General features: G+C 58.5%; 1 protein-coding gene across 1 annotated transcript; it reads right to left on the reverse strand.

The window, feature by feature from the left end:
* Window positions 1-5,528: 5,528 nt before the first annotated feature.
* cyc11 (guanylyl and adenylyl cyclase family member) lies at window positions 5,529-6,517 on the reverse strand (the record flags this gene model as incomplete). Its single annotated transcript, XM_002945955.1, has 3 exons — window positions 5,529-5,692; window positions 5,944-6,205; window positions 6,380-6,517. The coding sequence occupies 3 exons, from the start codon at window positions 6,515-6,517 to the stop codon at window positions 5,529-5,531; spliced, it is 564 nt and encodes a 187-aa protein (XP_002946001.1).
* Between the last annotated feature and the right edge of the window lie 5,170 nt (window positions 6,518-11,687).

The raw sequence follows: 11,687 nt of genomic DNA on the forward strand, positions 1-11,687 counted from the left end.
CCGCCGCCGCCACCGCCACCGCCGATGCTGTCTGGCTGGACCACCAGCCCTGGCATCGACAGGACGGCGGCGGGTTGGTTTCGGAGCGCAAGGAGCGTAACGACAGACGCCTTGACGGCGGCCGCCTCCGACGCCGGTATCGCCGCCAGGATGTTGGACTCGCCGGACAGGATCTCATCCACCACCGCTACCAGGCGACCCCGTCGCGCGCTGACGGCTCGGGGGCGGGCGACGGAGGCCGACGTGACGCTGGGGGCAGCGGCGGTGGTAGTGGCTGCAGCAGTAGCGCCGCCGCCGCCAGAAGACGTCAGGACAGGTACCGCAGTCCCTGTGGCTCCCGACGGCGGCGACAGAGTACCGTCAGCTGGTACGACAGGCGGAAACCGGCGGACGCCGTCATCGGCGGCATCCGCAACTACCGCTACCAGCGGCGTGGGCGCGGATGCATCTGCACTTGCATTCTGGATAGCATCATCCCCCCGTTCGACCGGTCGTACAGCCGCCTGCATTTCTGCCGTACACGCCGGCGCTGATGCCGCTGCCGGCAATGGAAGCAACGACGGCGACGGCGGCTCAGATGGAAAGCTTTTACCGCTCCATCCTCTCAACGAAGATACGGAAGGATCCACTGCGACCGGAACCGCAAAGGCGGAGGTGGCCGGCGGCGGCGGTGCGCTCCGTTGCCATGACGTAAAGCTGTCCGTCGCCGCCGCCGTCACCGACGCCGTCGTCGCCGCCGCCACCGCCGTCGCTGCCGCCGCAATTCCTGGTTCCGACTTTCGCAGCCCTGCTGCCGTCGCCGTCGCCTGAGCGAGGTCTCGGGTGCTGAGCGGTGGCGGCAACTGCACCGGTAACGGCGGCTCCCGGTGAACCTCCGCCACCTGTTGAGCTGCTTGTTGCATCTGACGCTGATGCCGACCTGGCGGCGGCGTCAGCGTTGGCGGTAGTGAAGTCTGCGGCGACGACGCGTTCAGCGCGCTGCTTGATGGCGTCGGCGTAAGGCCCAGGTTCCCTACTGCCGCAGCGACGCCGGCGCTGCCCCCGGCGGTGGGCCGCGTCCGCGATGTCCTGCTGACGGCGCCGCCGGAGACGGCGGCACAGGCGCCAATGCTCAGCGGCGCACCCGCCGTCGGTACGGCAGGAAGGAACTCGCCGTCGCGGTCGATATTGAGTAGCGACGCCGCCAGCACTAGCGCCAGAAGGTGGTGAGGTCCCAGCGCTGCCGCCAGGTCCGTGTGGGCTCGGAGAGTGAGGTAGATACCCTGACGTCAGCAGCGGCAACGACGACCGCCGCCGCCGCCACAGCAGCAGCAGCGGCAGTAGCAACGGCAGTGTCAAGCAATAACGGCTTCGTGAGTGTACGGTAAAGGGGGCTCAGAACGAGGGGGTGTGCGACATGCACAGGGGTGGAGGGATTGGTACTTTGGGGTTTTAGGGTTTTAGGGTTTCTCAGGCGTGAGGTCATCAGCACGGGGTGCACATACGGGGGAAGGAAGGGGCCATTTTCAGCCGCTCGGTTGCGTCGTCGGCGGAAAGAGACAGACAAACAGACAGACAGACAGACAGACAGAGAGAAAGAAGGAGTAGAGATTAAGAGGGGTATTTGAAGAGGGGTTGAAACACATGATGTACGACGAAAAAGCGGCATTTTCCCCCTCCCCCTCCCCCACAACAGACCCACCTGCAGCACACCCACGGAGTGCGCCAAGTTGAAGAACCGTCCAGCACCCTGCTCGTCCGCTATCCGTACAAGGTACGACACCATCGCCTCGTCGCCTGCTGCGCCCAGCACCGACAGCGCACTGGGCGCCACCCGCCGCTGCAGCGCCAACAGCACGTCCCGAGCTTGCCTGCATTGAGAACGGACAAAAGAAAACAGCAAAAATTTTCGATCATCCAATAACGGAGAAAACCATATTATTATTATCATTATTATATTCTTCCTGTACACCAGTCGGAAAAGAAAAACGCGGGACGGGAATCACCCGCCAACTTTCAAGCGAAATCAAAAATTGAATTTGAAATTTGAATTTGAAATTCAAACTCACCCCAACAGCTCCTCCTGTTTCATGGCCCACAAATTGCCCCTCGTGTCCAGGAGCGCGACGGAGCTCCGTCGGGCCACAGTCCGCAGTCGCCGTCGCGCCACACTCGCCGGCAGGGCCGCCACACTGAACGACGCCCCTGCCAGGCAATTCGGTGACACCGCCGACGCCAACAGCATCTCACCACGCCGCCGCATCAGCAAGAGCCCAACCGACGCCGCCGCATCGCGAACCGACGCCTCATCGGCAGCCGCGAATGGCACGATGCGCCGCTCGCCCTCCTCCGCTCCCGCTTCCCTCCAGGTGGTCCACCGGTTAATCATGACCAGTACGGCAATGACGTCAGCGGCGCCAGCCGACGGCGCCGAGGAATTCGGCGGCGGCGTGCCGGCGCCGTTGTACAGACGTAGCGCATGTTGTGCGGGTGCGTGATAACTTGAGGCGGAAAAGACGGGGACGCACATCACAGACTTGGAGGTGTAGCCCGCGGGTAGCTCCTACACATGGTTCATTCATGGACATGGAGCGGTGGGACAGAGCTATCCGGTGGTCGTGAAGAGGGAGCTGGGGGAGGGAGCTGAGAGGGAGATAGACCCAGGGCCCATCACCTCCAGGTGTGAGGTGGTGCAGGGTGTTGGGCAAGGGAGGAGAGGGAAGGGAACATAGCTAGAGAGATAACAAGGCAGGACGGCAAGAAAGGTGAAAACTGCTGCTGCTACTGCTGCTAAAGTCACACAGCCGTAATGTGAGGCCCCTACGTTCACAGGTTTCCAATCCATCGCGGCTTGGCCCCTCCCCCCTCCACAGTCCTCCTGCTCGCTCACCTCCATCTCCCAGTTGAATTCCTCCTCCCTGGACACGTCATCCACCCGTACGACACGAGCACGCCGTACTGCGGAGCCAGCCAAAGTGCCCTCCAGGGGAAGCGTCTGTATGTTTAGGGAACCGGACATTGCGCGTAAGGGTGTTGAGGAGGGGAAATACCGTCCCGGAATAAATCAAACCACCCCTCTAATGAGGCCAGGGGGATATGTCCGTGCAGGGGCTGAGTCGTTGAATGGCACAGGAGGTGGAGAGGCGGGAGGCGGGTGGGTTAGGTCTTTAGGCAAGGGGTCCTACCCTACTACTCCACTCCTAGGGCTGGACACGGCGTGGAATCCTCCTCCCCGTGATGGCTTTATATCCCTACCTCGGGCCCTGGTTGCGGCCCCCGGGTCGCACCAGCCACCCCGTCCCGTGCCGTCCGCACCCACCCGATTGGCGTCCGCGGCGCAATGCCGGGTGGCGGGCCACAGCTGGCCCCTCGCGTGGTCCACCACGTACAGCTTGATGACGTCACACTCGATAATCTGGTTTCGCCAACCCCGCCAAGGTACGTTAGTAGCAGTAGCAGCAGCAGCAACGGTGTTGACAGAATTAACAGTCGCAACAGCAGTAGCAGCAACGGCGCTAGCGGCACAAATAAACAAAATTACGACAATGCAGAACGCCCACTACTGAATTTCCACCCTTCTTCCTTCTCTCCACATACATACACACGCACATCCTCTTGCCACGTACTTGTCGTACTACCGCCGGATCTACAGGGTGCAGCAAGTGCAGCAAATCCTAGCTATACACATTCCGCGCTTATCCCGTACTGTCCCGTACTATGCCGTACTCGTTTCCGTACCTTGTACAGTGCCTCCAGTATGGCCGCAAAAGTGTCCCTTAGAGACATCCCCGGCGCCTCAAGCACTCGCGCGTACAGCTTCAGCAGCATGTCCCGCCGCATCCCCGCCGCCTTCTCCTCCTCCGCAGCCGCCATGATGGCGCGAGACATGGACAGCTCCTCGTACATGTGGAGCGTCAGAGCCTGCGAGATAAAGGTGGACGAGATCGCGGAAATCGTGCATATGATTTATAACATTGGCTTATATGTTTAAGGGCTTTTTCGTGTTAGGTTAGCTGGGGTCTCGGTACATATATAGACTATATATGTATCTATACATACATATACATACATATACATATACATATATGTATATGTATATGTATATGTATATGTATATGTATATGTATGTATATATATGTGTGTATATATATACATCTGCTTAAGCTGGGGGTTAACTATATATCTATTTTAATATATATATTTTAAGCTGGGGTATTGGGGGGGGGTAGTTTTTACAGTTAGGTTTAGATTTTTTTCCGGTGGGAGGAGGGGTAGATTTAGGGGAATAGTAGAGCCCACTTCCCAACTCCAACTCATCCGTACCTTAAGATCCGACGTCGTACAGCCCCCCAACACCGTCTGTTTGAATGCGACTGCGGGCAGTCCCACAGTAAGACGAGGAACGACCGCGCCCGCCGCCGCTTCCGCGCCCGTCGAGTTTTCTGGGTGCGGCGGCGACGGCGACGGCGACGGCGGCGGTAAAGGCAGCTCCTCCGCCGTCGGCGATGCCGTCGTGGCGTCGTCCAGTGTTTTAAGCAGCTTGCACATCTCCTCTTCCTCGGCTAGCAAGCTGTTGCGTGCGGCGGTGTAACGCTCCATGGCCTGCATAGGCGACATGCCAGACAGACAGACAAACAGACCACCAGACAGACAGACGTACACATTCATACCCTGCCTCACATTCCGGATATGGCTTCAGCCACCGCGATGACCCCGCAGCTTCTAGAACGTACGACACATAAACCCACAGGGATACGACATATGACGTACAAGGTACGGAGACCGCACACGGGTGGACGAGGAGCGATGGCGTCCTTGGAAACAAGGTGTGAGGCCATACACATACACATACACATACACATACACATACACATACACATACACATACACATACACATACACATACACATACACATACACATACACATACACATACACATACACATACACAAACACACGCAGGTAACACACTCAGCACCTCCTCGTGGTTCAGCTCATCAACACACACACAGAAATACGCACAGGCAGTCACAGACATACTCACAGACATACACAGACATATACAGACATGCACAGACATACACAGACATGCACACGCACGCACGCTGTTACCTTCTTGAACTGAGGACTGGCCAGGAGGGCTTCCCGATCCATCACGTCACCACCACCACCACCGCCGCCGCCGCCGCTGCCGCCGACTGCCGCGGCACCCAGTCCAGCGATGGCCGCGACGCCGCCGGCCGCCAACAGCCCAGAGGGCGAGTCTGCTGGCAAGCTAGTGCCGCACTGCGCCGCGGGCATAACACGAAAGAAAGAAATAACGCCCCCACCAGAAGGGGGTGAAAGGCGGCGGCAGCGAGAAGGGGGTTTTCGAGGTCGCGATCAGCAAGAGGGGGAATCAAGTCAAAACACAACTGGAAGGGACACGCCTTGACGTTGTTGTTGCTACTGCCCCGATGTTGAACTGCACAGGAGGACAACTTCCCGGACTTCCTGCCCTCACATCACCCTACATTCTCCCCCTTCCCTCCCTTTCCTCGCTCCCTCCCTCATCTCCCCCGGGAACCGGAAATCTGTCGTACCTCTCTCTCCAGAAGGTACGTCACCATCTCGCCCTTGCCCTTGACCGCAATCTTGCCGCGGACTTTGCACTGAAACCGATCCTTGATCAGCTCGTACGTCGTACAGCTGAGTTGGATTTCACCGGCGATGCCTGCGATCAGCCAAACGTACATACATACATACACACATACACGGGGACACACTCCTGAACAAGCACGCTTCAAAACGCCCCAGGTATACTCCCTTTTCCTTCGGCCCTGCCGGGGCCGTGCTGTAAACAGGGGTCCTATCTTGCCTATTTCCATAAAACCACACACACACACACATATATACGTGAAACACATACGTGAATCCATCACTCGCAGCCCCTCGCTCCCAGGCCCTCATCCCCCAGTCCCTCACCCGTGCTCTCCATCCTGCTGGCTGTGTTGCACGTGTCCCCGAACAGATGCCACCGGGGGTTCTTGAAGCCCACCACACCCGCGGTCACCGCGCCGCTGTGCATGCCGATGCGCACATTGATGCCCGGCTCGCCGCTGATCTCCCGCAGCAGGGGCACACAGCCGCGGATCTCCAACGCGGCGGCCGCCACTCGCTCCGCGTGGTCCACACGCTCCTCCGGCGCCCCCCCAACCAACATGTAGCTGTCACCGATGGTCTCCACCTTTGGGGGTGTTGGGCGTGTTGGGTTTGTTGGGGGTGTTGGGAGGAGGAGTAGGTGGGGATAGGTAGAGGTGGGCGGGGACGTAAGAGGGGGTAAGAAGAGAGACACAACACGTGACGCGGGAGCATACAGCAGTGCACGGGATTAGGACCGTACTTCCATACCGTGCCGTACCTTGTACAGCCCGTACTTCTCGACGATCTCGTCAAACACGGTGTACATGTTGTTGAGATGGCGCATGGCATCCTCGGGGGATATCCGCGAGGAGAGGGTCGTAAAGCCCACAATATCTGTACGTGTGCATGTATGCATTTGCGTACGCATGACGTACACATGACGTACACATGTGCGTGCGCGCGGGATTGTGTGGGGAGGGAGGAAAAAGTGGGGGGGAGGCCCGTGACAGCTTGGAGTTGCAGGTCGACAGAAACAATGACAAGAAACAATATTGGGAACATAAAAATAGATAGATAGGCACATACATACATACATACATACATACATACATACATACATACATACATACATACATACATACATACATACATACATACATACATACATAGACAATAGAGTGTTTTCACTGCAGCGCCATCCCCGGATGGAGGGGCAGGGGAGTGGCTGCGTTGAGTGTTGGCAGTCCAAATCGGGGTCGGGAGCACACAAGACTTGTGCTGTGTGCTCCCGACCCTTGCGCTGTGTTTCGGCTTCGGCCCCCGGCTCTCGCGGCCCACAGTGTAATCTAAGTCATAGACAAATAGATAGATAGTTAGATAGATTAATTGGTAGAGAGAGAGACACACACAGACAGTATAAACAGTAACAGTCATTACAATAACCATTCAAAAAGGACTGACTGCATTTCAGGCAGCCGGCAGCGTGTTGGTAGTAGCTGGTAAAGAAGCCAAGCACAGCCCCAGGACGAACCCACCCACTCTCTCAGTCAGTCCAGGGGTGGTGTTGGTGAGGGGCGTGGGAGGAGCTTCAGATGTGTCAAGCAGACGTTTGGAGGCCGTTGGGAGGACCCACCGACCGACCCACCGACCCACCCGTAAACAAGACCGTCGTGTGCGGGAAGGAGTCCGCTATGGTCTGAGCCCGCTGCTCCGGACCGGCCTCCCACCAACGAAGCTCCTAAAGCGGGCAGGAGGTGAATGGGAGGTGGTGGTGGTGGTGGTGGTGGTGGCGGTGGTGGGAGTTGAGGGGTGGTGATGGGAGGTGGTGGATGGGGGGAAGGCGAGACGGGAAAGAGAATCAGACAGTGAAAAAGGAAAGGCTCGACTGCCAACAAAAGCAGGAAAAGGGAACAAAGGGCATTAGACAGGGCATCACAAAGGGCATCGAGCGACCGGAGAACGGGAACCCCTTCAGGAATTCCTCCCGGCGACTCGGAGCGCTCCAACCTCCACCCCGACAGAGTAAATCACGTGCTAGAAAACTGTATTACAAAACCACTCCCAAGCCAGGAATAGAAGCTGTTAACTCCACTGCCGTTTACAGCCCTCCTTATTTCAGCCGTACATACACACCTTGAGCTGTCTGGCGATGCGTGGCGGCACCATGCTGTTGAGCAGCGTGTCGCTGATGCGGGCCTCCTCCTCCGCCTGAGGGAAAAAAATGCAACCGGGGGGATTCGACCTGGGGATCGTGCAGCTTTTTTACATGGGGCTCGCTCGGGAGCTACGAGGTTTAAAACAAATAACCATCGGGTTTGGAAACACTCACCGCAAAACCCAACCTGGTCGCACCCGGGGCCACGTCCCACTCAAATTAGGAATTTCCTATTCGGCTCTTCCTCTCCTTCCGGCTGGACGGCTACACCTGGTCACGAACCTGACTTATCCTGCCCCTGCCGCGCCATGTCCTGGCTATCCTGCCAGCTGGTCACCTGGCTAAATGGCGCCTACTGACCATCGTTGGGTTGGGAAAGCACATAATGACCGCTGGCTCGGCATGCTGAGGGCTCTTGACATTCCCCCCAGGCTCTCTGACATCCTGGCCAGGCTTATTACGTACTTGGCCGCAAGCTCAGGCTCCCTCACAAGCACGCTCCTTTCCGTTCCATTCACCCCGCACGGCCCCAACCCCGCACGGCCCCAACCCCGCACGGCCCCACCCACCCCACATCCGGATATAAAGCAGGGGCGAAAGAGACGCACCTTCCACCTGGCGTTGTCTATTTCGTTGACCAGTCTCGACACGTAGTTGGCCAGCACATCCGTCTCGGGCGGCTTGCGGATGTTGATGTTCTCGCTTTCCACGTCGCAACTGTCCACACCCACCTACAGCCACAACAACCAAGCACACAGCTGTTGCATAGAGTTCCAACGCCATGCACGCACGCACGTTCTCACCCATCCCCCCACGGGCCCCCGCTCCGATGGTGCCTCTAGGACATAGGCATCCTGGAGGTTAAAATATTGGAATAATGTAAACACATTCAAAAGAGTACCCCACGGTCCCACGCGGGTTCCTGCGTTCCTGATCTGCAACTGCAGATGGTTACCAAATCATGATAGTCATACATCACAGCCGCGACAACGTCCACACACGTAAAGCAGCACACGGACTAAAGGCAATATCATGCCTGCCACCGCAGCTGCCGTACTGTACCGCGCCGTACCGCCGTCACCCATTATGCCACCGCGCCACATACGCACGTCTCTGGTGTCAAGGCCCCCCCCCGTGTCACCCTTCCCTTCCCATCCCATCCCTTCCCATCTCCCCACAAACCATGATCATTCGCTTGAGGTACTTGAGCATGGTCTCGATCGGCACGATGACGTAGGTCGTAGCGTCACGCCCGAAAAAGTACGCTGATAGGCCGAGACACACAATAATGACCGTAGTCAACGCGATGTTGAGACCAGCGTTCAGCTGCTGTGACTTCGACACGTCGTACCTGCACGCGTAAATCCAACACGTGCCACGCCACCCGGGAAGTGAACACGCACGGAACACATGGGCATGAGTAATAAGTAGTACATCGTTGCTCCGTACACTTACACACAGTCCGGATGGGTACGGTGTGTACAGCATGTAGATTTCGCTCCGCTCACACGTAACAGCGCATCGAGGAGGAGGAGGAAGCGAACGAGCAGCAGAAAGAACCAAGCTAGATGGTTTGAACTTCATCTGCGCCCTGTCCAGAACTCGAAAGGGAACCTCCGGGGCGGTGACCATGCCAGTTACAACATGCTGCTGCAGTCGCTGGCAAAGGTCATGCCGTGCCGCCCCGCTTGCAGATATTTCCTCCCCCCCTCCCCTCCGGAGAGAATCCCCGTTAGTGACACCCACCAGACGGCGTTGTAGTCGTTGGCAAAGCCACACGGTTCCACCCGAGATCCGACGTACTTGGCGCACTCTACCTCCGTACGGAGCTGCATGACGCTGCGCATGTCCGTACGAGTGTACGGCAAAAAGTTAACAAGGCGGCCGCCGCCGAGGACGTCGACGTAGGTCAGCAGAATGACAGGGTGCGCGGAGCTCTGTACGAACGCCTCCGGCGTCATGATGCGGTACGACACCAACTGAATCCGGTTGTAGTCCGCGGCCTGGGTCCGAGGGTGAGAGGTGATGTGGTTCGTGGCAAAAGTTCATTCCAGTCGCTCTGGGAAAATGATGAAGGAGCTTGGGCGCGCCCAATATCCCGGCCGCATCGGTTGCGGCTCATGGTTCAAAATGTAACCACGCGCCCCAAGACAAAGGCTTCAACCTATGGTTACCTACATACTACTACATAAGCTACTATTCTTATTTTTGAAAAAATAAGATTAACTTTTTCGCAATCTGTAAAGAGGGAACCTCAGCAATATCATGCGGGGTGGAATCTCCGGTTCGATTCCAGTCGAGATCGCTCACCGTGACAGGGTAGTTTTCAAGAAAGGTAGCAACGATCAGCACGAACAAGATAATGATGACACACTTGCGGGTGGTGGATTCCGCTAGAAGCTCTCCGAGCACCGTAGGCCGAATTGGCCCCTGCAGACCCCACATGAGCGGAATGGACGGAACAGAGTATAGCACGGATAGCACCAAGGGCAAGAGAGGGGCAGCAGCTCGCACAACGGGCAATCGCGATACCCCTGAAGGGATGTGCGGGGGGAGCGACCTGAAGACAGAGAATTACAGAGGGTGGGTTGCTGTACGGATTTGAACGGTAGTTATGATTGTACGGCTCGCCGTAGCAACGCAGTGCATAACAGCTTATAAAAGTGCTCGCGAAGGTTTTCAAGCTGTAATCGGTGGCCTGTGGCCACTTCTGTCCTTTTGGACTTGTTTCAACCTCCTCTACTATAAATACACCCTGCGGTACCCAGCAGCTGGTGCCTCCAGCAGCGGTGTCTGGGAGCTGAAGCAAGAAGCATGTAATGGCGTATGGAAACATGAGGCAAGCCCTCCCCTCTTTTGCTGGGAAGGTTGTGGCTGGCAGCTGCTGCCTGCCGCCGCTGCTGACGCTAGCGCCGCCGCCGCCCCCACTGCTGCTGCCGCCGGCCCTGTTGCTGCCGCCGCCGTGCCGCCGCCGCCGCCGCAGCTGCCGCCGGCCCCCTGCTGCTGCCGCCGCCGCCCCCGCTGCTGCTGCCGCCGCCGCCGCTGCCGCTGCTTCTGCTGCCGCCGCCGCTCCTGTAGCCGCCGCCGCAGCTGCTGCCGCCGCAGCTGCTACTGCAGCCGCCGCTGTTGACGCCGCGTCGCTGCTGCTGCTGCCGCTGTTGCTGCTGTTGCTGCTGTTGCTGCTGTAGCCGCCGCTGTTGCTGCTGCCGCCGCCGCTGCTGCTGCCACCGCTGCTGTTGCTGCTGCCGCCGCCGCTGCTGCTGCCACCGCTGCTGTTCCTGCTGCTGCCACCGCTGCTGTTGCTGCTGCCGCCGCCGCCACCGCTGCTGTTGCTGCTGCCGCCGCCGCCGCCGCTGCTGCCGCCGCCGCCGCCGCTGCTGCCGCCGCCGCCGCCGCCGCTGCTGCCGCCGCCGCCGCCGCCGCTGCTGCTGCCGCAGGAAAGCACCCTACTCCGCACCCTAGTGGACGTTGCCGCCGACTGGGGGTGTAGCGCGCAGCCTCGCGCGCTTCTGGTGGAATCTGATATAGTCCTCGCGAGGCGCTGTTTTTTCTGCTACGTGCAGGCTGCGGGAGTATCGCGGAACCAGCCAGCCAGCCAGCCAGCCAGCTAGGTGGGTGGGTGGGTGCGTGCCTTGGACCCGCGTGTTCCCCCCATGTTCGGCAATGAGGTGGGGTATGACTTCCTATTAAGAAAACCACCTAAAGACGCGCCCATCCAAGGCGTGTACATTCTACAGAACGCTTGCAAAGCTGAATTTTGCGCTCCGAAACCCTAGGGAACCCTCCAGAATCATAGACAACTTACGTTTCCCAGGCCGTGGTTGTGCTCCATGCCCTGCCTGGCCCGCCTTCGCAGCTGCAGCACCTTCAGCAGCCGCAACGCCCGGACCATGCGCAACACCCGGGTAATCCGACCTGCAAGTCATCGGCA

This window comes from Volvox carteri, assembly GCF_000143455.1.
Source record: "Volvox carteri f. nagariensis unplaced genomic scaffold VOLCAscaffold_1, whole genome shotgun sequence".
NCBI classification, from domain to species: Eukaryota; Viridiplantae; Chlorophyta; class Chlorophyceae; order Chlamydomonadales; family Volvocaceae; genus Volvox; species Volvox carteri.